Genomic DNA, 25,058 nt, shown 5'->3' on the forward strand with positions numbered 1-25,058 from the left:
TAATAGTCACATGATGGCCACATTCATAAATTAACCTGAATCTCATATATGTTAATACTGCTATATAGGTCTAGGAAGAAACCTTTCCTCTAAATTAAGCTAAATAAATCCTCTATGCAGTCTGTGCCATACATTTTCTTCCTCATGAATTGAGATTCGTTGGACTATCCATGTAGTATATAAAAAATGTATGCTGGCCTGATTCACAGAATATGTTAAGCCATACTGTGGTTTGCTTCATAGAATCATGCAGACCTAAAGACCCATAGTGAACATCTAATTCAACCACTTGTTCAGATCCATGAGAGAATCTCTGAGTTTTTGTTTAGTGAGGTTGCAACTTTAACCCATTGGTTCTGGTCCTGCCCTAACTCTAACTAACTCTACACTCTCTTTGTGTTACAATGGTCAGATAGCCGAAGACCAGGATCTACCCTCAGCTAGACTTTCTATTGTCTAAACAAAAATATATTAATTGGCACCCAGGTGTTTTAGTTTTCAGAGTCACTGTTGTATTGGTAGCTCTCTTGCAAACTTGCTTCAATCTGAACTCTCCCTTCTGAACTGTGGTGGACACGGAATCTGCATCAGATGTTATGTTTTTGGACAAATCTGTCTTCTCCAAAATATTTATTACCCTCCCAGTGTTGGCTGATCTACAAACTTTGAAAATGTACCATCATCCAAGTTATTGGTAACCCAATGCTGAAAAGCATATGGCCAAAAACAGAGCTCCACAATATTCCATTTGATACTACCACCAAGTTGAAGCCGAGTCATTCACGAACATTCTTTGGCTGCAATCCTTTTAGCCAATTGTGAAACTATCTAACAGCAATATTATCTAGCCCTTATTTTTTAAAGAATATAATGAAATCCTCTGCTGAAATCTTTAATAAGATCCAGGTACACCACAACTCTGATCTAATAATCTAGTAACCCTAGAAACATGGTTAGCCTGAAATTATTCATTTGGCTTCCATGCTGGCTCCTGTTAATTTTAGACTGATTATCTAACAGCTTATTTGTGCAGATTTTAATAATTTGTCTAAGACTTTATCTAGTAGGTACACCAAGCCTGCAGACCTGCAGTTTCCTAGATCTACCTTTTCCCTTTTAAACATGGGGATAACATTTGTTCTTTAACTTTTAGGGTTCTCCCCAGTCTTCCAGGAGTTTTCAAAGAATACCATTTCTGGAAATCACTTCTAGTCCTTTCAGCACTCTTAGATCTATGAAACCTTGGACTCTTGAATTCATTGAAAAAAATTGCATTCCCTCTTACCATCTCCATCGCTAGTCTAAGTGGCAGTAACTCCTTTTCCCTCTCACATTACTATGATCACCTATGGCTTAGCTTCCCTTCCTAGAGAAGACATGGAATAGAGGAGTAAGGAAACTAAGCTTTCCCATCATCGCACATTAGTACATTATCACTTTCTTCTCCCTATGGATCAACAGTCCTTTTGGCTTTCTTTTTATTTCTAATATATCCAATAATAACCCTTCTTTGTTGTTTGGGGGATTTGCTGAAAGCTTCAGCTCAATCTGACCGGTAGCTTTTCTGACTCAGTTTCAAGGAGACTATTTTCTATTCTTCTCCTTGTTCCATCTTTTTATTTCTTATTATGTCATCTTTTCTCTTCAACATTTTAGATAGTTCTTCATGTATCCATGCTAGCCTCTTTTAATTCATCCTGTTTCTTCTGGAGATTGTTTTCATTGCATTTTCAGGATCTTTTCTGGATGCTTTTCTGTTAAGCATTTGTAGACCCTGCATACAACGTACCTTCCCTCTGAATTCATGAAATATCACATTCTAATTTTAGTGTGCAGGTCTGACTTTATCAGATACTCTCCTCCTGTGGATATTACCTATTCAAGAATAACTTGACAATTTTTCTTTGAGGTACCAGTCACATTCATTTCTTCAACCAATCCCTCACTGTTGACAAGGATAAAGTCCAGTGGATTAAGTTCTTCCACTTTCTGACAACTGATGTCAGGAAGAGAGGACAAGAATTTATAGGCCCTTTGACTCTTGGAAGAATTTGATTTTCAGAAGATAACTGGACATTTGAAATCTCACATTATCAGTATTGCATTAGTCTTTTTGAAAGACTAGTCATCTCACGCAGAAATACCTATCTGTTTTTTCTGTCTACTCAGGCAATCTATAATAAACTCCCACAATAGTATATCTTTTTATTTCTTTCTCCTTTTATTCTTACTCCAATACTTCCAAAATAATTTCCACACTTTGATTCCAGAACTGCTATGCAAGTATTTTCCTTTATACATAATGCTTCTGTCTTAGTATGGTACATGAACCATATTTATTATTTAATCTATTATGTAAACCACCCAATTGAGATTAATGAAACATGGGGAAAAAAGAAAAGCCATAGCTAATGAAATGTGTGAATCAGGTCACCATGTATTTGTAGATGATGCTATTCTGTTCTCATAAGGACATAAATGGATTTTTTTCCCAATTTCAAATGTTCAAAGAGAACTATATTTCTAGCATAACCTTCTCCAATCTAACACTCTCAAGATAATTGTTTCTTTAGTTAGTGTTTCTAATATAAAAGCTTTAGAAAAATATAGTTTTTTGTTACATTTAATTCCTCTCAGAGTTATGGAAGTTATTCAGATGATGGTCATCTTATATTGAGTATTTGAGAAAAAAGAAGCTATACGGATCTACAGGAAATAAACTCTCTCCCCTGTATTTCTTAGTTTAAAACTTGAATTTTGCATAAATGCCAAAATTCACACAATATTATATCAGAAATTTAGTAATGGAATGCAGAATTCCCAGTTAGCATAGCCATGAGTCATATTAGCTGGGAACTGGACTTTTAAGCATCATACTCAAATAGCACTGGAAAGAGACAAGACAGAGAAGGCTGTCCTACATCATTAGTCTGAACATGTCGATTCCGGAAAACCTAAGGATTCTAAACATCAGACTTAACTTCTTGAATGATTCTCTTTATGTTTTGTCCATGTTCCAAAATACCTGTACTAAGTTTGTAATTTCTGCACAACATGATCTTCTGTACTTAGAAATCTTGCAATGCACAGCATAGTCAAGAAAAGGTATTTTAGTATTAAATGCCATTTTGATTTGAAAAGAAGCAAACAGAACATTTTATGTTCATTCTTTCTCTACAAACCATGCATAAAAGCAAACACATTATCCGGCAAGGATATTATTTGGGGAAGCATGGATGAAATGAAATCTAGACTCCTTCTTCTAAAAAGTCACCCTATGACTTTCCTTAAGATTAATAAACATTTTCAAGCACAAACATTAATCAAGGCAAACCACCTGAATAGAAGGCACAAGACACAATGCTTCTTACCATCAAAACCATCTTCCTCTGTCCCAAGTTCATCATCTGAGCAAATGTTCAGCACATTGACCAGCATCTCTGTTACTGTTAAGAAAATCAAGTGGAAGATGTGAGACAATATGAGACAAACTAGGATTCTCAATGTAGAATGGTTGGTTAAAGTCACAGCATAAAGTTACATATGCAACCACAAAGAGTTTAAAGCAAAATTTGTGTGAACATTCAGAAGACAAGGTCCAAATCTTTAGGCGATTAAGGAGAGATTACTGTACAGTTCAATGCTCAACGGAAGGGTTACTGCAAAAATACAACTCCTGTTTTAATAAATACACATTCATTCCTTCTTTTTTGATGTCTGGTTTATAAATAGAGGGAAATTCATGTCTCCTTTTGCTTCTGTCCCAAAAATCTTGATTGATCAGTTTAATTTGAAGCGTTTGTCAAGTTGTATTTCCCCCCCGTAAAGTTGTGCTACTCACTCGTCTCTCTTGCCTTCTCTCTCATGCACTAGGTACAAAGCTGAGGTAACTTAGCATTGCAACTTACACAAAATAAAATATTTTAATTAAGTATCCATAAATATTTAAACAGGGAAAAAAGACATTTTGGTCTACATGAATATGCTATGAAGTTAGCAGACCTGAACTCTAGGTGGCCATAAATGCAAGTTAATTGAATCCTTTAAGTGTTGCATATCGACAATCTTTCACTCTCATGGAAATGTGCTTATACTTCGTGATTTTACTGGACAGATAGGTAAGCCTAAAGGGTATTTATCAAATTATTTCTACTTGGAATAATTGAAAGAGAAGCAAAAACAATTTCTTTAACCCGTAAAAGAGACAATACTTATTTTTCCATAGCAACAAACTTAATTTGCTACTAAATGTACTTTCGGCAGGGAATTCAGCCAGTTACAGTTCTTTTCACAGTGGGTTAGTAGGATGTAACCATATTATTATAATCAGATATTGGTAACTTTTCCATTTCATATTTTTAGATTAAAGTTAGATTAGATTAAAGCAATACTAAACTGCACAATTTAAAAACTGCATGTGCAATAAAGATCATATTTTAGGACAAAGATAAGTGAGAAATTGATAATTTTGTAATTAGGTTTATAGAGAAGTTTTAAAGTTTTTAAATTAATCTTTTTATTGATTAAAATTCGTTTTGCAATAATTACAGTCAATTGAAAAAAATAACAACTAAATAAGGGATTTTTTGGGTGCATGGGTTAAATATTTTAAAAAGCCTAACTGGAAAATACTATGCAAGGTAAAGTTTGGTAGATAAAGAACTTATTAAGTTATAATTTTAAACCAATGAGTGATATTTTCATATGTGATAGCTTTTTGTGTCAGGAATATCAATCAGAATACAAATCAAAACTAGACCTTGATATATCTAGGATTTTACTATTCATTACACAATTTTTTAAATAAGATTTGATGGAAATTTGATACCCTAAAGTGCACAAGCAGAAGTTATTAGGAAAGTTATAATGCTCAAAAGTCATACATTTGTGGAATTAGGCAGAATACAGATAACCCTTGACTTATAAGCACAATTGAGCCCAAATTTCTATTGCTAAACAAGGCAGATGTTGTGAGTTTTGCCTCATTTTATGACTTTTCTTGCCACATTGTTAAGTGAATCATTGCAGTTGTTAAATTAGTAACATGGTTGCTAAGTGAATCTGACTTCTCCATTGACTTTGCTTGTCAGAAAGCTGCAGAAGGTGATCACATCACCATGTGCCATAAATATGAGTCATTTGCCAAGCATCTAAATTCTGATTATTTCACTTTGGGGATCCTGCAACAGTGTAAGTTTAAATAATAGTCATAAGTACATTTTCAGTGCAGTTGTAAATTCAAATAGTCACTAAAAATGGTTGTAAGTCAAGGGCCATCTATGTGGTAATAATATTCCAGTGATTCAAACAAACTAATTGAAATATAACGAAATGATAAAGGAGTGCAACTATATTAAAGAAAGGGGATAATTGATATACAGAATTATACATAGGCCAGGAAGCATATAATGGAACTATTGTACAACTTGCTGTTGTAGTTTGCTTTATTTATTTATTTATTTATTTCTTAGATTTTTAGACCGCCCCTCTCCCAAAAAGGGACTCGCAAACCTTCATCTCATTATCACACAATATCCTTACCACAACTTCTGGTATCTGAAAAAAAAACAGTCTATTCATAGTAGGAATTTAGCATACTCATACCATGTATAAATGCAACAATTTATGACCACCATTGATAGGGCACAAAACCATCTTCCTGGGAACTAAGTGATGTTATCAAATCTCTCAGTCAATATCCTGACGGCAAAGTGAAGATGTGCATGTATAATAACATTATTGGGGGATGTGAATTATTTTTACATTTGTGTTTTATCCTTCTGCTAAAATCAGGGTAAAATGTTGTTGTAGGAGAAAAGTGAAACATTAAATCTATTCTTTTATACATCAAGGTAAAAAAAAAAAATTATCTGGTCGACCTCACTGAAAGCTAACCGGTATAAAGTTACATATAATAAGGTTGCAGATCTACAAGGAAGCTGGAAACAAAAAATAATGGGAAAATGAATTACATTTGTTTTCTTAAGAGGGTAGATAACCTTCATAGCTCAGGAACTAACTGTTTTTCATTCCTGGATCTCATACAAACGTATCTCACACAAACACACATGCCTCCAAATAGAACCAAAGTCATATAGTCCAGATTTTGATCTCTAAAAGGAAATGGACTATATACTGCAATTAGCATAAATGATCCCAGTTTATTGGTTATATTCAGACAACTGCTGTTGACTGGATCTCTGCCTTTAGCCTGATTTTACACAGCCTCAAAGGGCAAAATACAAATGTCAAATGGCCAAAATAAAATGGACACTGCCCCCTCTCTTTTTCCTTTACATAAGCCCACTAAAGAAAGGAGAACCATCTTTTGATTTGCTTCCCAGTGTTTGATTTTTCTAGGCTATTAGGCCTTTAATCTTTTCAGTCTCTTGCCCTCCTGAAGTGAAATTCCCTTACATTTTATTTTTTTTACTACAAAGCCCAATTTGAAAAATTTCCATTTATCTATTCTTGTGCCCACATACATCTGCCATATAATTGTTTCTCTATAGAAATCCAAACTTCTGTTGGAAAATTATCTAGGTAGAAATATAGACTAATACCTCTACCACCCACCTCATAACAAGCATAGCAAAGCAACCTCATCTCACCTTTATCATTTGGCAACATCTGAAAAATGACTATGAAAAATTAAAACAGCAGAGAACATCTACAGTATAAGTGCCTGCCTAATTTCTCCTACCTACTTCCTTGTTTGCCAAATAGCCCTTTTAACTCACACCATCATAGTTTAACTGCGACGCTCCTTAGCAATTCATTGCACCTACTCTTAACATTGCTTCTTTTGTGAAGAAATTTCAGAAGGCCTTTTTTTTTTTTTAGCTTAACTAAGAAGTTTACAAACCTTTCTTCACAAAAGAAGCTTTGTTAAGTGTAGATGAATCGCCCAAATGAATTGGAGGATAAAAATTCTCATAATTGGAGTTGGATGTCAGCTGGGCAAATCCAGCTGAAATGACAGAGAGTTCTACTGATAGAGTTTTAATGGACAATAAACATTGACAACTCCTGCTGCTGCTACTAGCACTGTGGCGGTATCTGAGATCCATTTATGCTTAAGGATGTAGATAGAGTCTGCTGAAATAGAACTCAAATGTATATAGGAACAAAGAACTAAAATTAATAGATGTAATAACTATGTAGCAGTAGCAGCATATTTGCTGGTTAAACACCACCACTGATATTTTTTTTAAAAAAAGAAATAATATCTTTGGTCACAACTAGTTGTCTTTTTTAGAGTCAAATTCTAATCATTCAAGACACCATTACAATCAAAAGCAGCAATTATAATAATCATCTGAACATGCATATAAGACATAGCAGAAATTTTAAAATATCATAAAATATCTAGTGTCAAAATATGAAATATTCTCAAAAATATATTAACATCATGGCAAAAACTAAAAAAGGGAAATAATTTCACAAATACTGCTATGAAACAAATCATTGTACCACTTTAAAAAATAATACAGGTTATGAGAAATGTCAGTAATATGAATCAGGATACTTTAAAAAGTATCCTGATACATATTACTGACATTTCTCATAACCTGTATTATTCAGCATACTTAATCTGTAACAGAAATTTCTCCTTTTGTTTGATCCCAAGGTTTGGGTATTCCATAGTGCATGCTTGCACCACAGCATTCCCGCCCCAGCTTAAAGGCATTCACAGAATATTTGTAACACCTTTCCCCAACCTGCAGGCATTCATGTGGCACCATAACAATCTGTGTTCACCCCTCACGCACTCACTTGCACATCTCCTCCCCTCTCACTCTGTATTATTCATCTGCCCTCCAGCCTGATTGTGAACTCCCTGGACCTGCCAACTTCCATCAAGTTTCCCTATTGACTTTGACTTATGGAAATCAAGCAGGAAATTACCAGTCATGGATGGTTCTTGCTTAAAGACCCAAGAGTTTGGGGTCTTTAAGTTTATGGCAATGGAGACTCCTATTGATAAGCAATGTGGTCACGCTGCACTTTACAAAACCATAGCTAAACAAGGGAAATCCCAATCCTTAATTGCTCACCCCCACACTGTTGCTGGCAGTATTATGCATGGTCCATTGCCTTCACATAGTTTCCCCCTTATTCCTGACTCATTTCCAACATCCCTGAATGTCTTGGGTGGTCAAATGGGCCAAGCCCCTTTTCAGTAAGGAGTTATTCCCTTTTTACTCACCGACAAAACAATGCACATACCTTTTTCTCCCACAAATGGCAAAGACCAAGTGAAAACGTCCATGAAATTTGGAAGCCAGTATGGATGAGGAGAACAATTAAACTGTCTGATATTCATAACATTGTTTTCGTATTTCAATACTGCAGCTGCAAAAGAAAAAAAAATCATTTTGGCCATTTAATAATATTTTTAATGTGATCCAATTAGAAGAAAGTTTAGATGTACTAGTGCTTTTCTCATGCACTATTGCAGCATACATTGCAGTTATATATCCCGTCTTATAGAAAATTCCAGGTAAGGAATGTGATTTCTATGTAATGTTACTTCTTTGGATACAGACTTAAAAGGAAGCTCTCAAGTAATCAAGTTTTGTGCTACCATTTGTGCGATATGCTGCACCATTACTTAGATTTGGAACTTCTTGTAAAGAGTTTTATGTGGATTTATTTTAATCTTTATTCTTAATTATATATATATATATATATATATATATATATATATATATATATATATATATATATATATATATATATATAAAGAAAACAATAAGTGTAATAGAATTACGCATAATGTTTTTCTTTTATTAGAGATAAAAATGGTAATTCTTTACTACATATTTTGTTTGTATCTGGAGTTAAGCCTGTAATAAATTTTATTTGAATTCTCAGGTATATTAGTATATTTGGTATATACCAACTATATATTAGGTATACTATTTATTTCTTATTTCAATTTTAAGGCCACCAAACTCGATGGCACCTTTTTCTGAAACAATGAAAATAAAACAAAATGTAAAAGTAAAAAGTACAATTGAAAACCCCAAACAACAAAACAAAAAAACAATTAAAGTTAAAGTTGTTGAAGTCTTTAAAACAAATTATTATAGCTTCAAAGTTCCTGATAATGGTTTTAAGTCTCCTCCTTTTGCTATTAGTCCCTTACAAGACATCTTTTTTCAGCTCTTTACTTAACACAACTCTAAATTATGCATAAATTAGATTTGTTTTAAGTTAGGGGCAAAAACATGACAGGCTGTACTGCATCATATTGTTTTAACTCTCCATTAATTATCTCAAACTGAAATATTCTGCACTCCATATTTTCTGGAAAAGATACTTATGAAGTACACTTCATCTTTCAATTTTATCCATAAGCAATTTTGCAGAGGGTGGGGGTACCTTGCTTTTTTTCTTAAATAAAAGAGGAGGGAAGGAAGAAAGAAAGAAAGGAAGGAAAGAATGAATTTTTTATATGCATGTTCCTAGTAAGTTGGTACATGGTAGACGATATGCGTAGCCCAGTTGTTCCCCGAGCAACAAAATTTTCATTACCAAACTGGGCATCATCATCAGTTCTTTGACACAATTGTAAAATTCTCACACATAAAAACCATCCCTTTCGACCCTATTGCCACCACCGCTGTTGCTGCCAACCCGTGAAGCTGGAAAGTGACTCATATATATTGGGCTACTTTGGGGAATCATAAACAACCCAGAAGAAGGAATGAAAAATCAGTTTTGAAAACTGCATGGACAAATACTTGTAATCAGCATTCACTGACGGAATAATTAGGAAGACAATCTAAAATCTCAGGAAAAGATCAGTTAATGACAATGTTCCTACAATTTTAGAAAATAAGCGATTAAATGAATAATTCATCTGAGATTCTAAATACTACTAACATACAACACATTAAAAATTTATATTGCTGATACTGCAGTCCAATACTAGTGACTTTAAAACAACAATTTAAACTGTGTTTCAAAAAAGCTTCCTTTCTTATATAAGCCAGGGGCAAAAAGATAAAGCAGTCATTATCCCCCCCCCCCCCAAAAGTAGAAAAGACGCACATTTAATAACCAATTACTGTGAAAATAAACAGTTACAGAGTTGATAACTGAAAGCAACTATACAGGAGGAAAATAATTGAATTCAATATGTTCCTACAGTGTTGTTTTCCATTAAATCCATAATATTTAAGTACTGCCAATTTTCAAATATTATGTAAAAGATTATTAGGCTGTCTAATTAAACTTTAGAGGAAAACGTATCAATCCTTCCCAAATGTAATTCTAATCCAAACTACTGAAATGGACAATTGTGTTATGTGATTGTTTCTAGTATTCTAGAGCAGAAGTAAAATTACAATCATAACGGAAATTTTTCTCAGACCCTAGCATTGTTCACTTCCCCCTTTTAATATGGTGCTAGTGATACAATGTTATTTCAATTCCTTCTTTCTTTCAAATTTTCACATAGAAAGAGAAGTTCAGAGGTAATAAATTTATATGAGAGGAATGAACGTCAGCTGAGGTATTAGCATCTTTTTGTACTAAGGTTTTGAGGCAGGCCATGTGCCTATTCCTGAGGCTCAGTCTGGCTTTCTTATCGGGAATGTGTTTTATCCTGTTAATCCTGATGAAGTAGGCAAGATTCCAGTTGGTGTTGCAGAATGCAGAAACTGACCATTGGCTTACCTGAATGGTCGTTCTCTAGGCTCTGCGGGAGTGTCCAAGCATGGGTTAACTTCAGCTTGCTGCCCAAGGATTGAGTTCAAAGTTTGTGTAGCCATGCCTCCTGCACCCTTTAGAGGCTCAGTTTAAAAAACGAAGGGATTAGACTTTAAAGATGCTGTAAATAATAAAGGTTATGCCCATGGAGGTGATAAGTCACGCATCTGCGGTGACCCCAGTGCGGGGTTGGACACTCCCGCAGCGCCTAGAGAACGACCATTTAGATAAGCCAACAGTAATTCTCCTAGGTGCTGCTTGGAATGTCGAAGCATGGGTCATACCCAAGCTATGTAGTCCCAGGGTGGGAAGAAGGAATGTCCTGGTTAGCAGGAGCCGTGAGGAGCCGCTGTAAAACTCTCCTTCCAAACGGCAGAGACAAAGGAGTCTAGTCTGTAATTTCGAATGAACAAAGATGGTGATGACCAGGTAGCAGCCCTACATATCTCTTCAATAGACGCTTGCGTGGCCCAAGCGGCCATAGTCGTGGCATTCCTCGTGGAGTGTGCTCTTATACGAGGAGGAACAGGTCTATCTTGATGTTTGTAAGCTAGCTTAATGTAAGCACGCAGCCAACGTCCTATGATGGAGGTGGACTGGAATGATATAAAGAACGATTCCGACTTGCGAAAGGAAGCAGTCCTCTTCTTGTATACCCGCACAGCGCGCTGCACAATTTGTGCCAGACACATTCCCTGGGATGTCTGGGATGTGGGCAAAAGTCAGGGAGGATGACCTCTGCGTTCTATGGAATAAGCTATTAATTTTTGGTAGAAAGGCAGGGTCCAATCGCAGAATAACTCTGTCCAAATGTATAACACAAAGGTCCTCCGTAACTGAGAGCGCTGCCAGCTCCGAAATTCTGCGTGCTGAAGTGATGGCTATGAGAAAAGCCATGTTTTGAATGACATGTTTTGAATGACAGATGTAGGCTAATGGAGCGAATTGATTCAAATGGCGCCGATGTTAGGGTCTGCAGGACAATCGATAGATCCCAAGTAGGGTATCGGTGTACCATCGGGGGGCGTAGGTTGGTGTCCCCCTTCAAGAAACTGTGGACCATTGAGTGTCTGCTGAGTGGTTGAGAAGAGTCTCTGAACAAAATGGTGGCTAGAGCATCCGTCTGTCTCTGAGAATGTTGGGGGTGAAGCCCTTGTCCAAACCCTCCTGGAGAAAATCCAGGATTTGTGGAATGGTCGCTGCTGTTGCAACGATGTGATGGGACTGACACCATGAGGAAAACATAGTCCATGTTGCGTCATAGATCCGCACTGTAGAAGGTCGCCTGGACGCCTGGATCATGCGGATGACCTTGTCAGAGAAGTTGTCCTGCCTCAGGAGGTCCCTCTCAAGTGCCAAATGGCCAATTGGAGCCATTGAGGATCCGGATGTGGAATGGCCCCTTGGCTGAGGGAGATTTGCTCCTGAGGTATGCGTCAGTGCTTGGACACTGACAGGCTGACAAGGTCAGCGAACCAGGACCTCCTTGGCCAGTGCGGGTTGACTAGTAGCACTTCGGTGCCCTCCAACAAGATCTTCCTGATCACCTGAGGTATCAGGGAGAGAGGTGGAAAGGCATATAATAGGCCGGGAGGCCAGCGGCATCAAAGATGCCTGCTACATTTAGGGGAGGAAGGACTTGCTTGATTTATGTCTTCAGCTGCGTTGTTGGAAGCCATAGTAGCTGGACCAATCTGGCCAACACCACAGGACAGTTGTGAGGCTGAAATGGCAGTCAGTCAATTAAGTCTCAATGTTCTGGTCTCTGTCCGGGAACGATGGTGATGAGGCTGCAGCAGGTCAAAATGGCACCTTTGACAAGTTCAGTGCGCCCGCAGATCCGTGCTATTGTCAAACAAGGTATGGCCAGTTCAAAAGCCAAAAATCCTGTAGCCACTTGAAACCAGTCCTTTTGGGGAGGGGGAACTTGCCTGGAAACCTAGAACAAGGTCCTCGGTTTAAATAACTCCTCCCAGCAGCAATCTGCAGAAGGAGTCAGTCAGCGGCGATTCAAATGACCAAGAATTTTTCGTGCCCTTTTTAAACTTCAAAATGGCTGCCGTGTGGCTCGGAATGGCACTGGGGACTGCCTGCCATTCAGAAAAAGGCTTTAGGAGCTTCCATAGCTGTTACAAGCTCTCTGACGGCGTTTTGGGGCTCCCTAGCTTCCTACCTGGCCCCAGGTTCGCCAGCAGCCACTGAGCAAGCCCCCGCAGTGGTGCCTCAACCACGTGGTCACGGAAGGCAGCCTGGTTCTGAGCAGCTGGCAAAGAAGCTGACAGGAAAAAACTTTCAAACTGACAGGAAAACCTCTAAGCCTACCACTAGCACAAAAATAATAAAAAAGCTACACTAATCTAACAGTTTGGAGGGTCCAACCTGGTACTCAAGGACTGGAGCTCCCCAACTGCATCCTTTTAGGGTGACTGAGTTTTTTAAACTGAGCCTCTAAAGGGAACAGGAGGCGTGGCTACACAAACTTTGGACTCAGTCCTTGGGCAGCAAGCTGAAGTTAACCCATGCTTGGACACTCCAAGCAGCACCTAGGAGAACGATGGATTCCATGGCGCCTCCTTTGGGGAGTTTCCTCAGGGCTCAACAATCTGACTGATTGAGATCTTGGCATATATAATACACAGCTTTAAATCTCCCTTTCCCCCAACATGAACAACAGAGGTGGTTATTCAGCTGGTTCTGACCAGTTCTAGAGAACCAGTAGCGGAAATTTTGAGTAGTTTGGAGAACGGGGAAATACCACCTCTGACTGGCCCCACCCCCATCTATTCTCTGCATCCCGAGTCCCAGCTGATCGGGAGGGAATGGGGATTTTGCAGTATCTTTATTTATTTATTTATTTATTTATTTATTTATTTATTTATTTATTTATTTCTTAGATTTTTAAACCGCCCCCTCTCCCAAAAAGGGACTCAGGGCGGTGTACAGTCAGTGCATAAAATACAGACATAACAATAAAATACATTTAAAATACATTAGAGGGGGAGATAGACTGTACAAGAAATAAATATCTAAAAACATCCCAATTAAAACCCCAAACCCAATTAAAATAAATCCCCGGGAGGTAAAACTAAGAAAGTGCCAAGCCAGCTGATTGAAATAGGTGAGTCTTTAACTTTTGACGGAAGGAACGGAGGTCAGTGGTAGTTCGAATATCAGGGGGGAGGTCGTTCCAGAGGGTTGGGCCCATCACAGAGAAGGACCTACTCCTAGGTGTCGCCCGCTGGCATTGCCTAGCGGACGGCACCAGGAGGAGCCCCTCCCTGTGTGAGCGGATAGGTCGCAGGGACGAGTGTGGTAGGATGCGATCCTGCAGATAACTAGGTCCTGTGCCCTGGAGTGGGGAGGGAATGGAGATTTTACAGTATCCTTCCCCTGCCATGCCCACCAAGCCATGGCCACAGAACAGGTAGTAAAATTATTTGAATCCCACCCACCACTGATGAACAAGTGATGGAGTGGAAGACATGTTTCTGAGTGCAAATGGGATTCTGAATGGGGAAGAATAGGTTTCAGCTCAATCCTAGCAAGACTAAGAAGCTCTGGGTTGGAGGTTCTCCTGAATCTAGTGATCTTCCATTTTTGATTCTGGATTGTACCTATTAGATCGGGTAATGAAAAGGCACACTCAGGCTTAGGCAACAACAGCTCTTTATTGTAACCGAACAAGTATGTACAATCCAGCGAAGGTTCAGTCTGACAGCAGCCCTTTTATAGGGAGCTGTCAGACCCTTTGACCAATGAGATTAAACCTCTGTTCCCGCCGGAACAGAGGACCTTGGTGGAAACCATTATGACAGTTGCTAGTATCTAACAATACCACTCCAAACAAAACCAATGTTTGAAAGTGTTGATGATTATATATACTGGTAGTCAATTGACTAGTTCCAGTTACTAATATACCCAGATAAAGAATTGGTCAAATGAAATATACTGAAGTCCAAGTTGAAATGTAAGGAAAGTCTTGATCATTCGGCTACTGTGTAGACTAAGATGTGGTTCAATCATATCTGGAGTAATTCCAATTCCCCTTTTCTTCCTTTACCAAATTAATTCATGACCCATATAGTAAAATAAATTACTAAAGCCATACCTAAATAATGGAAATAATCATATTCATTTAAGCAAAAAAAAGCCCAATTTTTCAACATTAATTAATACTTTGTCATTATAAATTATGTCAAACTGTTACTGTCAACAAAGGAAGAGAAATAAAAGTAAAGGACTGAATTATAATGAAATGCATGCTGCGAGAGAGAAATGCTCTTACCTTTGTTATTGTATACATCTAGATAGTTTGGTGCTGAAAAAATTGTAATTAGTGATGGGAAGCCTGTTGTCTGGCTTTTCCTGTACATACGATACCTACAACAAATTGCACAAGACACTTCATTAGCACCGTTAACTAATTATTTAGTAATGTTATTTAGACTAACTGTAATGTATGCATGTCTGTTTCATGGATTTTGGTTAAATGTTTTTCATATTTCATATGCATACTTTGTATGCTGTTTGGATGGAAGTCAGTATATTATAATTTCAGTAAATCTGGGGATGTCTATATAGTTAGGGTCAAATTGAGATACATACATATGGATAAACTAAAATTACATTATTCATTTTAAAGGCATTTCAAGAAAATTCTGAAAACATGATGGAGAACACACAATTAAAGCTTCTTTCCCCTCTAGAACTAGCTATTAAAAAATAAATAGTAATTTAGTCAAGCTAAATGCTAAATTATTTATTTAGTTTGGCTCTCAAAAGTCCAGACCATAGATAAAACTGTTTACTGAAAAAAAAACCTATATCCAAAACCCAAATAAAAGCAAGCAAATTACCTGTAGGAGAATGAAGGTATGACTAGATACAGTTTAACTCACTACATCTACCTGGGTATCTTACATGACTTTCAGGCAGATTTTCAAATCTTGCAAAATAATTTGTGTTACCTTACTGCAGGAGATTATGAGCAGAGAGTTATCTGTTTAAAGTTTGCTTTTCAGGGGAAAACCAATGATTGCATTCAGTCTTGAAGTCTCAGACTGAACATCGCTTTTAATAGGGAGAAGGAAGGCATCCTTAAAAATTGTTCACCCCTCCAAATAAAATAGGAACAAAGGCTTGGATTCAAAGCTTGTGTAAACAGACCCAGGTACAAGAGGTGGGTTCCTACCAGTTCGCACTGGTTCGGTAGAACCGGTTCGTCAAATCTACCGAACCGGTTAGAAGAGGTTCCACTGGTGGACCCAGAAGTAAGTTCCGGAACGCCTGCCCTGGACCTGTCACTCACTCTCTCACCCCCGCCCGTCTGGAAGCCGCTCCATCGCTCGCTCTCCCCACATGTCCGCACTATCCTAGCCCCACCCACCGCTCACTGATTGGCTGGCTCACCAATCGCCCCGCCCGCCTCTAAGAACCCTATCTAAACCCACTTACCTTTTTTCCTGCTTGGCTCTCTATTGCTGCCTGCTGACTCTGAGGAGGTAAGTAAGCTGCAACTAAGCATGGGGCGGGGGGGGCAGCGGCAGGCCATCTGGAGTGGCCTGCCGCGGCCCTGCACTATAAGTGAACCTGGTGACCTTTTCCGGCCTTGCAAGGATCCCGGGCTCGCTTATAGCGCAGGGCCACCAGAAAACATGGGTGCGGGGGTGGGAACGGAGGCAGGAGCTTACACGGCACAGCCGGCGTCTTTGATAAGTTCGGGAACCTCACAAGGCCTTTGCAAGGTCCCCAGACTTGCCTAAGATGCCTGGCCACCAGAAAGCACAGGCGCGGGGATAGGGATGGTGGCAGGAGCTTACGTGGTGTGGACGGTCTCCTAGGACCTCCTAGGTGCCGGCCGCACCGCACTAACTACTGTCCATCTCCCCGTGCTCAAAAAAGCAACTCCCGGAAGGTCCTTTGGTGGTGGCAGGCATCCTAGAACCTGCCTCCTAGCAAAGGACTTAGCTGGGCTTTCTTTTCTGAGCACGGAGAATGGATGGTATTTTGCGCCGTCTGTCTCCCCGTGGTCAGAAAAGCAACTCCAGGAAGGTGCTTTCATAGCGGCAGGCGACCTAGAACCTGCCTACTAGCAAAGGACTTAGCCGGGCTTCCTTTTCTGAGCATAGGGAGACAGATGGCATTTTGCACTGTCCTTCTCCCCGTGCTCAGAAAAGCAACTCCGGGAAGGTGCTTTGGTGGTGGCAGGACTCCTAGAACCTGACTGCTAGCAAAGGACTTCCCGGGCCTTTTCTGAGCATGGGGAGACGGACGGTAGTTTGTAATGAGAGGTCCTGGATGCTCTCTGAGCTTGGTGGTTTTCTTGCAGACGTTTCATTACCAAACTAGGTAGCATCATCAGTGCTAAAAGGGGTTGGGGGGGGAGGAGAAAGATAGGACAAAAAGGAGAAAGAGAGGGAGAAAGAGGAGGTGGTGGATAGTGGGATCCTTGCTGCTTTCTGAGCTTGGTGGTTTTCTTACAGACATTTCATTACCAAACTAGGTAACATCATCAGTGCTAGAAGGGAGTGGGGTTGGGGGGGGGAGGAGAAAGATAGAAGGACAAAAAGGAGAAAGAGAGGGAGAAAGAGGAGGTGGAGAATAGTGGGATCCTTGCTGCTTTCTGAGTTTAGTGGTTTTCTTACAGACATTTCATTACCAAACTAGGTAACATCATCAGTTCTAGAAAGAGTGGGATATATTGAGAGGAGGAAGAGGAGTGTGGGGGGGAGGGAGACGACAGCGGGGTCCTTGGTGTTCCCTGAGCTTGGTGGTTTTCTTGCAGACATTTCATGACCCAGCTAGGTATCTCACACCAATGACAATAAAACATCTGCAAGCAAACCATCGAGACCACAGGACATTTATTTCTTCATTTATTAAATTTATATGCCTCCTGCCTCATGGTCATCACAAACTCCTCATCAGGACCTTGCACAATTAAACCGGCCTCAGAATTACATCTCCACAATCTCAAATTTTATTTGTTGTGTATAGAATATTTTTAATGGTTTTATTTTAATTTATTGTGTATAGAACATTTTAATGGTTTTATTTTAATTTATTATGTATAGAATATTTTTAATGGTTTTATTTTAATTTATTGTGTATAGAACATTTTAATGGTTTTATTTTAATTTATTATGTATAGGATATTTTTAATGGTTTTATTTTAATTTATTGTGTGTAGAATATATTTTTTAAAAATTATTTTTAGGGAATTTTTATTTATTTATTGCTTATAGAATGTTTATTACAAGAAATGTTATTCCTTTTTGCAAATGTTTTATTTGTGATGCAATATGTTGCTTTTAAGTGTACAGGTTGGTGCATGGTTTATGTGTATCAAGGTGGCTGCTTTTCTATGGGCAGGCCAGGTTGGTGCAAGGCAGCTTTGCCAGATTTTGTGTGTTTCTGTGTGATACCTGGTTGTTTAGGTAATTGTGAAGTGGTTGCTGGTTCTGTGAGCTTCCTGGCACTGTCCTTTATAATTTCCCACAATGCCTTGATGGTTTTTATTCCAGTGGCTTTGTCTTTCCTGTCCTTCGGGCTAAGGAAAAAACCTGGTTTCATTTGCAGTCTTTTGGGGGGAAATTGTTATTTTTTGGTGTTTTCCTGGCAGTGTCATACTTTGTGTGTGTGTAATGTTCCGCAGTTATCTACACATTAATAATGATCAAGTACTAATATTTCCTTATACATTTTAGTGACCTTTCCTTACATAATTGGTGTTTTCTTTCATACTTTTAGATTTCTAATTGCTGTTTCTGTTAGTTAGCAATTGATAAAACAAATCCCACATGAAAAAGTATTTGAAGCCTTCTTGATTTTAATTGTCAATTTATTCATTTCTGCACATTCTAATATTTATTCATTTTCATATCTTTGTTTTTTTCCACTGCTGTGCAAACACAATTCCAGCAGCTGTTAACATGTGTAAAATTAAATATGTATTCTATTCCCTTTGAAATACAAGTAGTAAGTAGTAAGCTACTTACCTTTTGTAAGTAGCTCTTTTGTTGTTTTGTGTACTTATTTTAATCTTATTTAAGTAGTAAGTGCACAAAATAATAAATTTCCTTTTTCATATCTTCTTTTTGTAGATCATCAATTGGGACAAAGAATTCAGTGACATCGTCTTGGCCACTCCCATCCGGTCACATGACTGCCAAGCCACTCCCACCCAGTCACATGACTGCCAAGCCACTCCCACTCGGTCACATGGCCAGCAAGCCACTCCCACTCGGTCACATGGCTGGCAAGCCACTCCCATAAAGCAGGCCACACCTACAGAAGAGGTTCCAAAAATTTTTGAAACCCACCATTGCTAGGTATACACAACAATCTTCCCATTCCTTCTTTTTTTTCGGAGCACCAAGATTCTTTAGCTACAGGAAAAAAATTCCTGGATAGAGAAGGCTGTGATAAAGGAATCTACAGGAAGAAGAATAAGTGCCAGAAATAAAATGGAAGGTTTTTGGCAATCAGATTTAGGCCAATGCAGTCCTAGAATTTTTTAAGATGGATTATGAAAATCAATTTTAGATTGTCTCCTTTCTCTGACCATAGGGGAAATATGTAATGTTAAAAGTGAGTTATTTCATGGGCTATATATATCTCAGTATAATTAGATTCATGCTATAGTCAATCTCTAGACTGTTAGATGCACTTATTAATGTCAACAGAAACATTAGTTTACATTGCTGATTATCCTGATTTTGTTTTATGTTTGAGCTGACATTTAAAAAAGAAGAAAACAAGCTTGTTTACAATTATATATGTGTGTGAGAGAAATGTTGTGTTTGTGTGAATATATATATATTTATTTGTGTTTATATACAGACACATGTAGAGATATCTATAAGTTTCCTGGTATGTAGCCTGGTGTCTATACATGTTCTTATGTACAGTACTTGTAACAATTGTTAGGATGCAAGGAGGCAAGGACAGATGAATCTCATAATGTCACAGCAAGTGTGATTATTAATATGCGTTTTTGTTTGTTTGTTTGTTTGTTTGCTGCAGAAGTTCATGAATGCTACTTCTGGGTTGGGGGCAGCATGATTCCAAAAATTATATACTACAGGGAAACAACTGGAAGAGGCTATGTTTCCATTCTTACTTGCAAGCCAGTCAAACTTCTTGTTGACAAAATTTCTTGAGCTGATTTAGAAGGGCTACTCTTATCTTCCTGCACGTTTCCTTTTGAAATATGTGAAAATATATATTTTAAAAAATCATCGGAGAGATGGTTTCATGTCTTTCCAAACTTTTTTCAATAAAGTTTAATAAAGGAATGACACTATGTATTCAAGATCCTTTTAAAGAGATGCCTGCAAGTTTCTTTGGAATTTTCAAAGTCCTCCCTACCGTCATGCCATATTTGCATAGAAGGTAGTAAGGATGAAACTGGGCCATTGGCCTGGCTGATAAATTTAAAATGACTTAGGTCAGAGTTTCCCAATTTTCCCAGCTATGCGGACCGGTGGGGGGAGAGGGGGATGGTTACAAATGAGCAGCCGGCCAGTGGCACAAGCAGCTTCATTTGTGCAAGCAGCATGCACAGCATGTGCAAGTGAGGATGTGTGCACACGCAGGGGTATTCACTGGCCGTTTTCGTGGTTGTAATCCCTTCACACTGCAAGTCACAGTTTGGGAATCCCTGCCTTAGGTGTTCCTTGTAATAAATGGTGGATATCTGAACAAGACAAATCTATATTCTCATCCATAGGTAGGTGTCTGCAATTTGGCATCTATAGGCACAATGCTTTATGCAACATCTCTAAACGGCATTATCCATTGATTCCAAAGTATTTTTTTTAGAAAACTAAAAATGATGGACTTCCATATTTTACAAGCACTCTGTATCCTCACAAAAAAAACCTTGTGGCCTTTTAGCCTTTCTAACATCATCTGAGTAGATTCCCCCCACCCCCGTTTTAATGATATTGAATCAATCATATGTTGTCAGAAAGATCTTTCTGATCTTTGGTATGAAATTAATATTTTACTTTAACTGAATTCAGACTATTCTCAATAGAATTCTCTTTACAAAAGCTTTATTTTATTATTCATAGGGGTGCCATTTTTATTCCTATCCAAAATAAAGCAATGCCCCAACATGTATTATCACAGCAGTTATGGGTATGTCCTTTTTACATATGATAGATAGTTTTTCATCTTGCAAACCTTTCTGTAGAAGAAATGTATGTTAATATGTTAACAGTCTCAAGAATCTTCCAACTGGAAGCACAATAAAGAAGTAGTAGTCCAATCCTAGGTTTACCTCAAACTGCTATTTTATTCCAATATAAATCCTTCCTGCATGAAGTTCTCCCTTTCCGAAATCAGTGAGGGATCTCTTGTAAGGGTTTCCAATATATTCAAAAAGGGGACATCCTCCTTCCCTGAATTATTGAAACAAGCATGTTTCCCAGAAGCTAAGATATGACTGTCTTGAATAATGCTCTTGGTTATCTGCCTGTGTACATATAAATATATCTACTAGGACAGACACATACAAACTTACAGAATATTGGAGACTTTGAAACAGCTACACTAAGACTTCCAGAGGACATGACTACTTTAATGCTTTGGAAACACTTCATTTGTGCAAATATACTTTGTGAAATGCTACTTTGCAAAGCTGTACTCATGTAGGCATTTCATCTTTGTCAGTAGCATTGTGAGAGACTGAGGTAAAACTGGGAGTCAACTGAATATTTATCTCATAGAAAGCAATTAAGTCTGCTGAGAGAGAAGGAAAAAATACTTGAAAGAGCCTCTGACATAAACACATTATAACTGAGACTGGATAAGCCCAATTGCACTTTTCAAGATTCTGTATATATTCTAAATTGGCAGTAAGCTACCTTACTAAAATCTGCACCATTCTTGCTTTCTTGGTCTTGCCAGCTATGTGGGAGTTGGCAGGTAGGTACAATAGGAAAACAGAATACCCACTTTCTCCGTGTCTCTACTAAGTTACTAGAGCTTTGTAGCTCAAAAGATCCATCTGGCATTTCATTTTCTCAAACTCATTTATTTTGAACGGTGTTTTAAACTACATATATTGTTAAATAAACATATAGTCTTGGCAGTTTTATGCCGTCTTGTAAGAAAAGCTGGGATACACATTAATTAAATTAAGTCACATGCTGTAAGTTTGTTTCATCAAAGGAGAAGAAAGAGTTAAATGTGGAAGATCTTATGCAATGATGCAACTCTTTAATTTAGCTTTTGTTTGTCAAAGTGTACTTCTTTTCAGAGGTGAAAAAAAAGATATTTTTCCTCCAAACTGTTTATCTGTAGGTCTGGAAAATTAACAGGCTGTAAAAAGCAATTATATTTTCTACTGCTACTTATCTACTGAACAAGGGAAGCCTCCAACATTACATCCTTATGCTTTTTATGATATTTTGAGTATAAGGCTATTTAAAACAGTTTGAACATCAGGATTTCATTTTGGATTCCTTGAAGTTAAGGAAGGGCACCTGACCTGAGTGTGTTTTGCTCAAAAATACGTAAATATCCACACTGAGAATGTAATTTCAAGACTGATGGACTTGATGGTTTACAAAATTTTGAAAAAGGCTAGGTAGTACTCTTCTTCCCTATTCATCCAAAAAACAAAACAAAACGACAACAATGTTGGCATATTGTTTAGACCAGAGGTCCCCAACCTTTGTGACTTGGCAGCACAGCAGGGGGGAAGAAGGAAACTGGGTCACACAAGTGGGGAGCTACCACACATCAACATGCAGCCCTTGTCTCCAAAAAGACCACCCCCTGGAAAACCTGGCTTTGCTACTTCTGCACCGACATCTGCAACATCCAGCCCTGCCACACAGTCAAAGATTACAGAATTGATGCAACCTAAGAGTACAGAGATGGATTTGCAACAGATGCTCCAGCAACTCATACAGGGCCAGGAAGAAATTAAGAAACAATTAAAAGAAATGAAGGAAGAAATTAAAGAGAACCAAGTTCAAATTTATAAGAACTCACAGAGACTGGACCTGGTGGAGGGTGGGGTGGCGGAGGCGAGAGGGGGGGGTAGAGGCTTTACAGAAGGGAAACAAAGAACTTGACATCCAACAAATGAAAACAGAGTTTGAGAGAATGTCCTTTTATCTTAGATTTCAAAATGTAATAGAAGCAGATGGGGAAAATATAAGGGACATTATGACTAATATTTTAGCTGAATACATACATAAAGATAAACAGCAGATGGAATCGGAGATAGATCTGGTCTATAGAGTGAATTCAGCCTATGCCAGAACACACAATGTACCCAGGGAGGTTCATATTAAATTCCTTAAGAAAAGCACAAGAGATGAAATCCTGGGTGTACAAAGGGGGCAAACATTGACATATCATGACAGGGAGATAACCATCCTGAAGCAGATCCCCCAAAAAATTAGGGAGAAAAGGAAAAATTATTCGCAATTGGCGAATAAACTATACCAGAAGGGGGTGTGGTTTAGATGGTTGATGCCTGAAGGGATGCTGATATTCTGGGAGGAGACAAGAATCAGAATCAATACACCCATAGAGGCTCAGGCCTTTATGGAAAAAAATAAAGCGAACCTAGAAAAAACAGAAGACACCACAATGGTCACACAGGACACGGGAGGGGCCGGAGCTCTGCCAGCGGGGGGTGAAGGGGCAACACCGAGAAAGCTCAGATCACAAAAATGAATAAGAAAACCACAATGTTATAAACAGACCGAAAGTTATAATGAAATTATATCTAGACTTTATATCATAACTACATAAATTGATTGAAAACTATCTTTTCTAGAATTAATATGCTGATTTTTTATGATTATGTATTAATGTTTTATATTTAGATGTATTCTATGAGTTTGGAGGGAGGGGGCGTCTGCCACACTTGCAACTGCCAAAATTTGTAACCATTCCACTTACCCTTTTCCTTATAAATGTTTTAAAAAACCAATAAAACTTTTTGAAAAAAAAAAAAACATGCAGCCCTTGTGTGACTCATGGGCTGGCACGCAGTGTGCAGTTCAACTTGCTTAAGTGGCGGGCCAGCACGTATATTGACTCCACTCACGCGGCCCAGTTCCAAATAGGCCACAGCCCAATAAAGGACTGTGATCCAGGGGTTGGGCACTCCTGCTGTAGATCCCTAAGAAATAGCTCCAAAGGCAGAATCCTACCCTGACACATCTGTATTTATCCAATTGCTTGGAAGACAAAACAAAGCCCAATGGTATGGGAAAGAATATATATAAACCATTTTAAAAAAAAGTGACAGTGTGTTACTACTCACCCAGCATCTTGGGCTTCATGAGCTCGGAGTATAGATAATAAGTTATTGTGCTGTAGGAAGTCACATACAGCAGGGTAACTGTTTGAGATATTAGAAGAAGAAAGATATTAGTTCATTTAAAATTTAAATATTAGATTAAAATACACACACATACACACACACACACACAAACCAGTCACTTTCTTCAAGACTATATAGATATAATCAAAAGTATTTGTGCACTTCCTTTTTTTTTTTACAAAGAGTCTCAGTTTGCCATGAAACAAAACTGAAAGTGACATTAATCAATGCCTCCTACAATTCATTATTCCATTGTCCATAAAGCAGACACTTTGCTTTTGATGTCTTACTCTTGTAAAGTTCTATTAAACATTTTTTTTTTAGTTTATTTACCACTTATGTATAACTTTCATTCATTCATTCCTTTTTTTCCCTACCAAACGCAACTACTTCAATTTTTAAATCCACATTTGTCATCAGGTCATGGCATCCATCTAACATTCACTGCAAATTATTTGAGCTCTCAGCGAACAGTGCAGCATCACCTACATCAAAATGCTTGCACATTCATGTTTCCAGCCAACAAAGGTCTAACATTGCAACACGTACACTTTAAATATTTATGCATAAATACATTATACTGTACTACAAAGTGGACACCCCATATATTATCTTGCTCCCTTTTCATTGTTCAACTATTCATAAAACATTCTCACAAATGTTTTAGTTCCATCATACGCCTGTTTCAGCAGCTAACTTCAACTCCACATTCGGGTAAAACATTCCATAATCAAGATGATATGTTTTATAATATGCTCTAAATTAAACAACATAAATACACTTTCTTTCTCATGTTTCTAATTTCCTTTGTGACCTGATGACAATAAAAACCTTGTCTGCACAGGCCTTCCCTTGCACAAAGTCAGCCTGCAGTTCCAAGGTTTTGTTCATTCTTATCCTTTCTCTTCACTCTTCAAACGCTTTCAACCCGAATTCTGCTAAGCACCTAACCAGATATGATTAATAAGCTTATCTCCCTGGGATA

General features: G+C 38.1%; 1 protein-coding gene across 2 annotated transcripts in view; it reads right to left on the reverse strand.

Annotated features, from left to right (window-relative positions):
* Positions 1-25,058, reverse strand: part of PPP3CA (protein phosphatase 3 catalytic subunit alpha) — a 222,687-nt gene that overhangs the window by 33,983 nt on the left and 163,646 nt on the right. For both annotated transcript variants that reach the window (XM_081959078.1, XM_081959079.1), the window contains exons 7-10: positions 24,014-24,091; positions 15,005-15,099; positions 8,230-8,355; positions 3,372-3,446 (exon numbers count right to left, since the gene is read on the reverse strand). In XM_081959078.1, the coding sequence (XP_081815204.1) occupies positions 3,372-3,446; positions 8,230-8,355; positions 15,005-15,099; positions 24,014-24,091 (374 nt within the window). The remainder of the gene's footprint in view (positions 1-3,371; positions 3,447-8,229; positions 8,356-15,004; positions 15,100-24,013; positions 24,092-25,058) is intronic.

The sequence above is a fragment of the Natrix helvetica genome, assembly GCF_964273705.1.
Source record: "Natrix helvetica genome assembly, chromosome: 7".
Lineage (NCBI taxonomy): Eukaryota > Metazoa > Chordata > Lepidosauria > Squamata > Natricidae > Natrix > Natrix helvetica.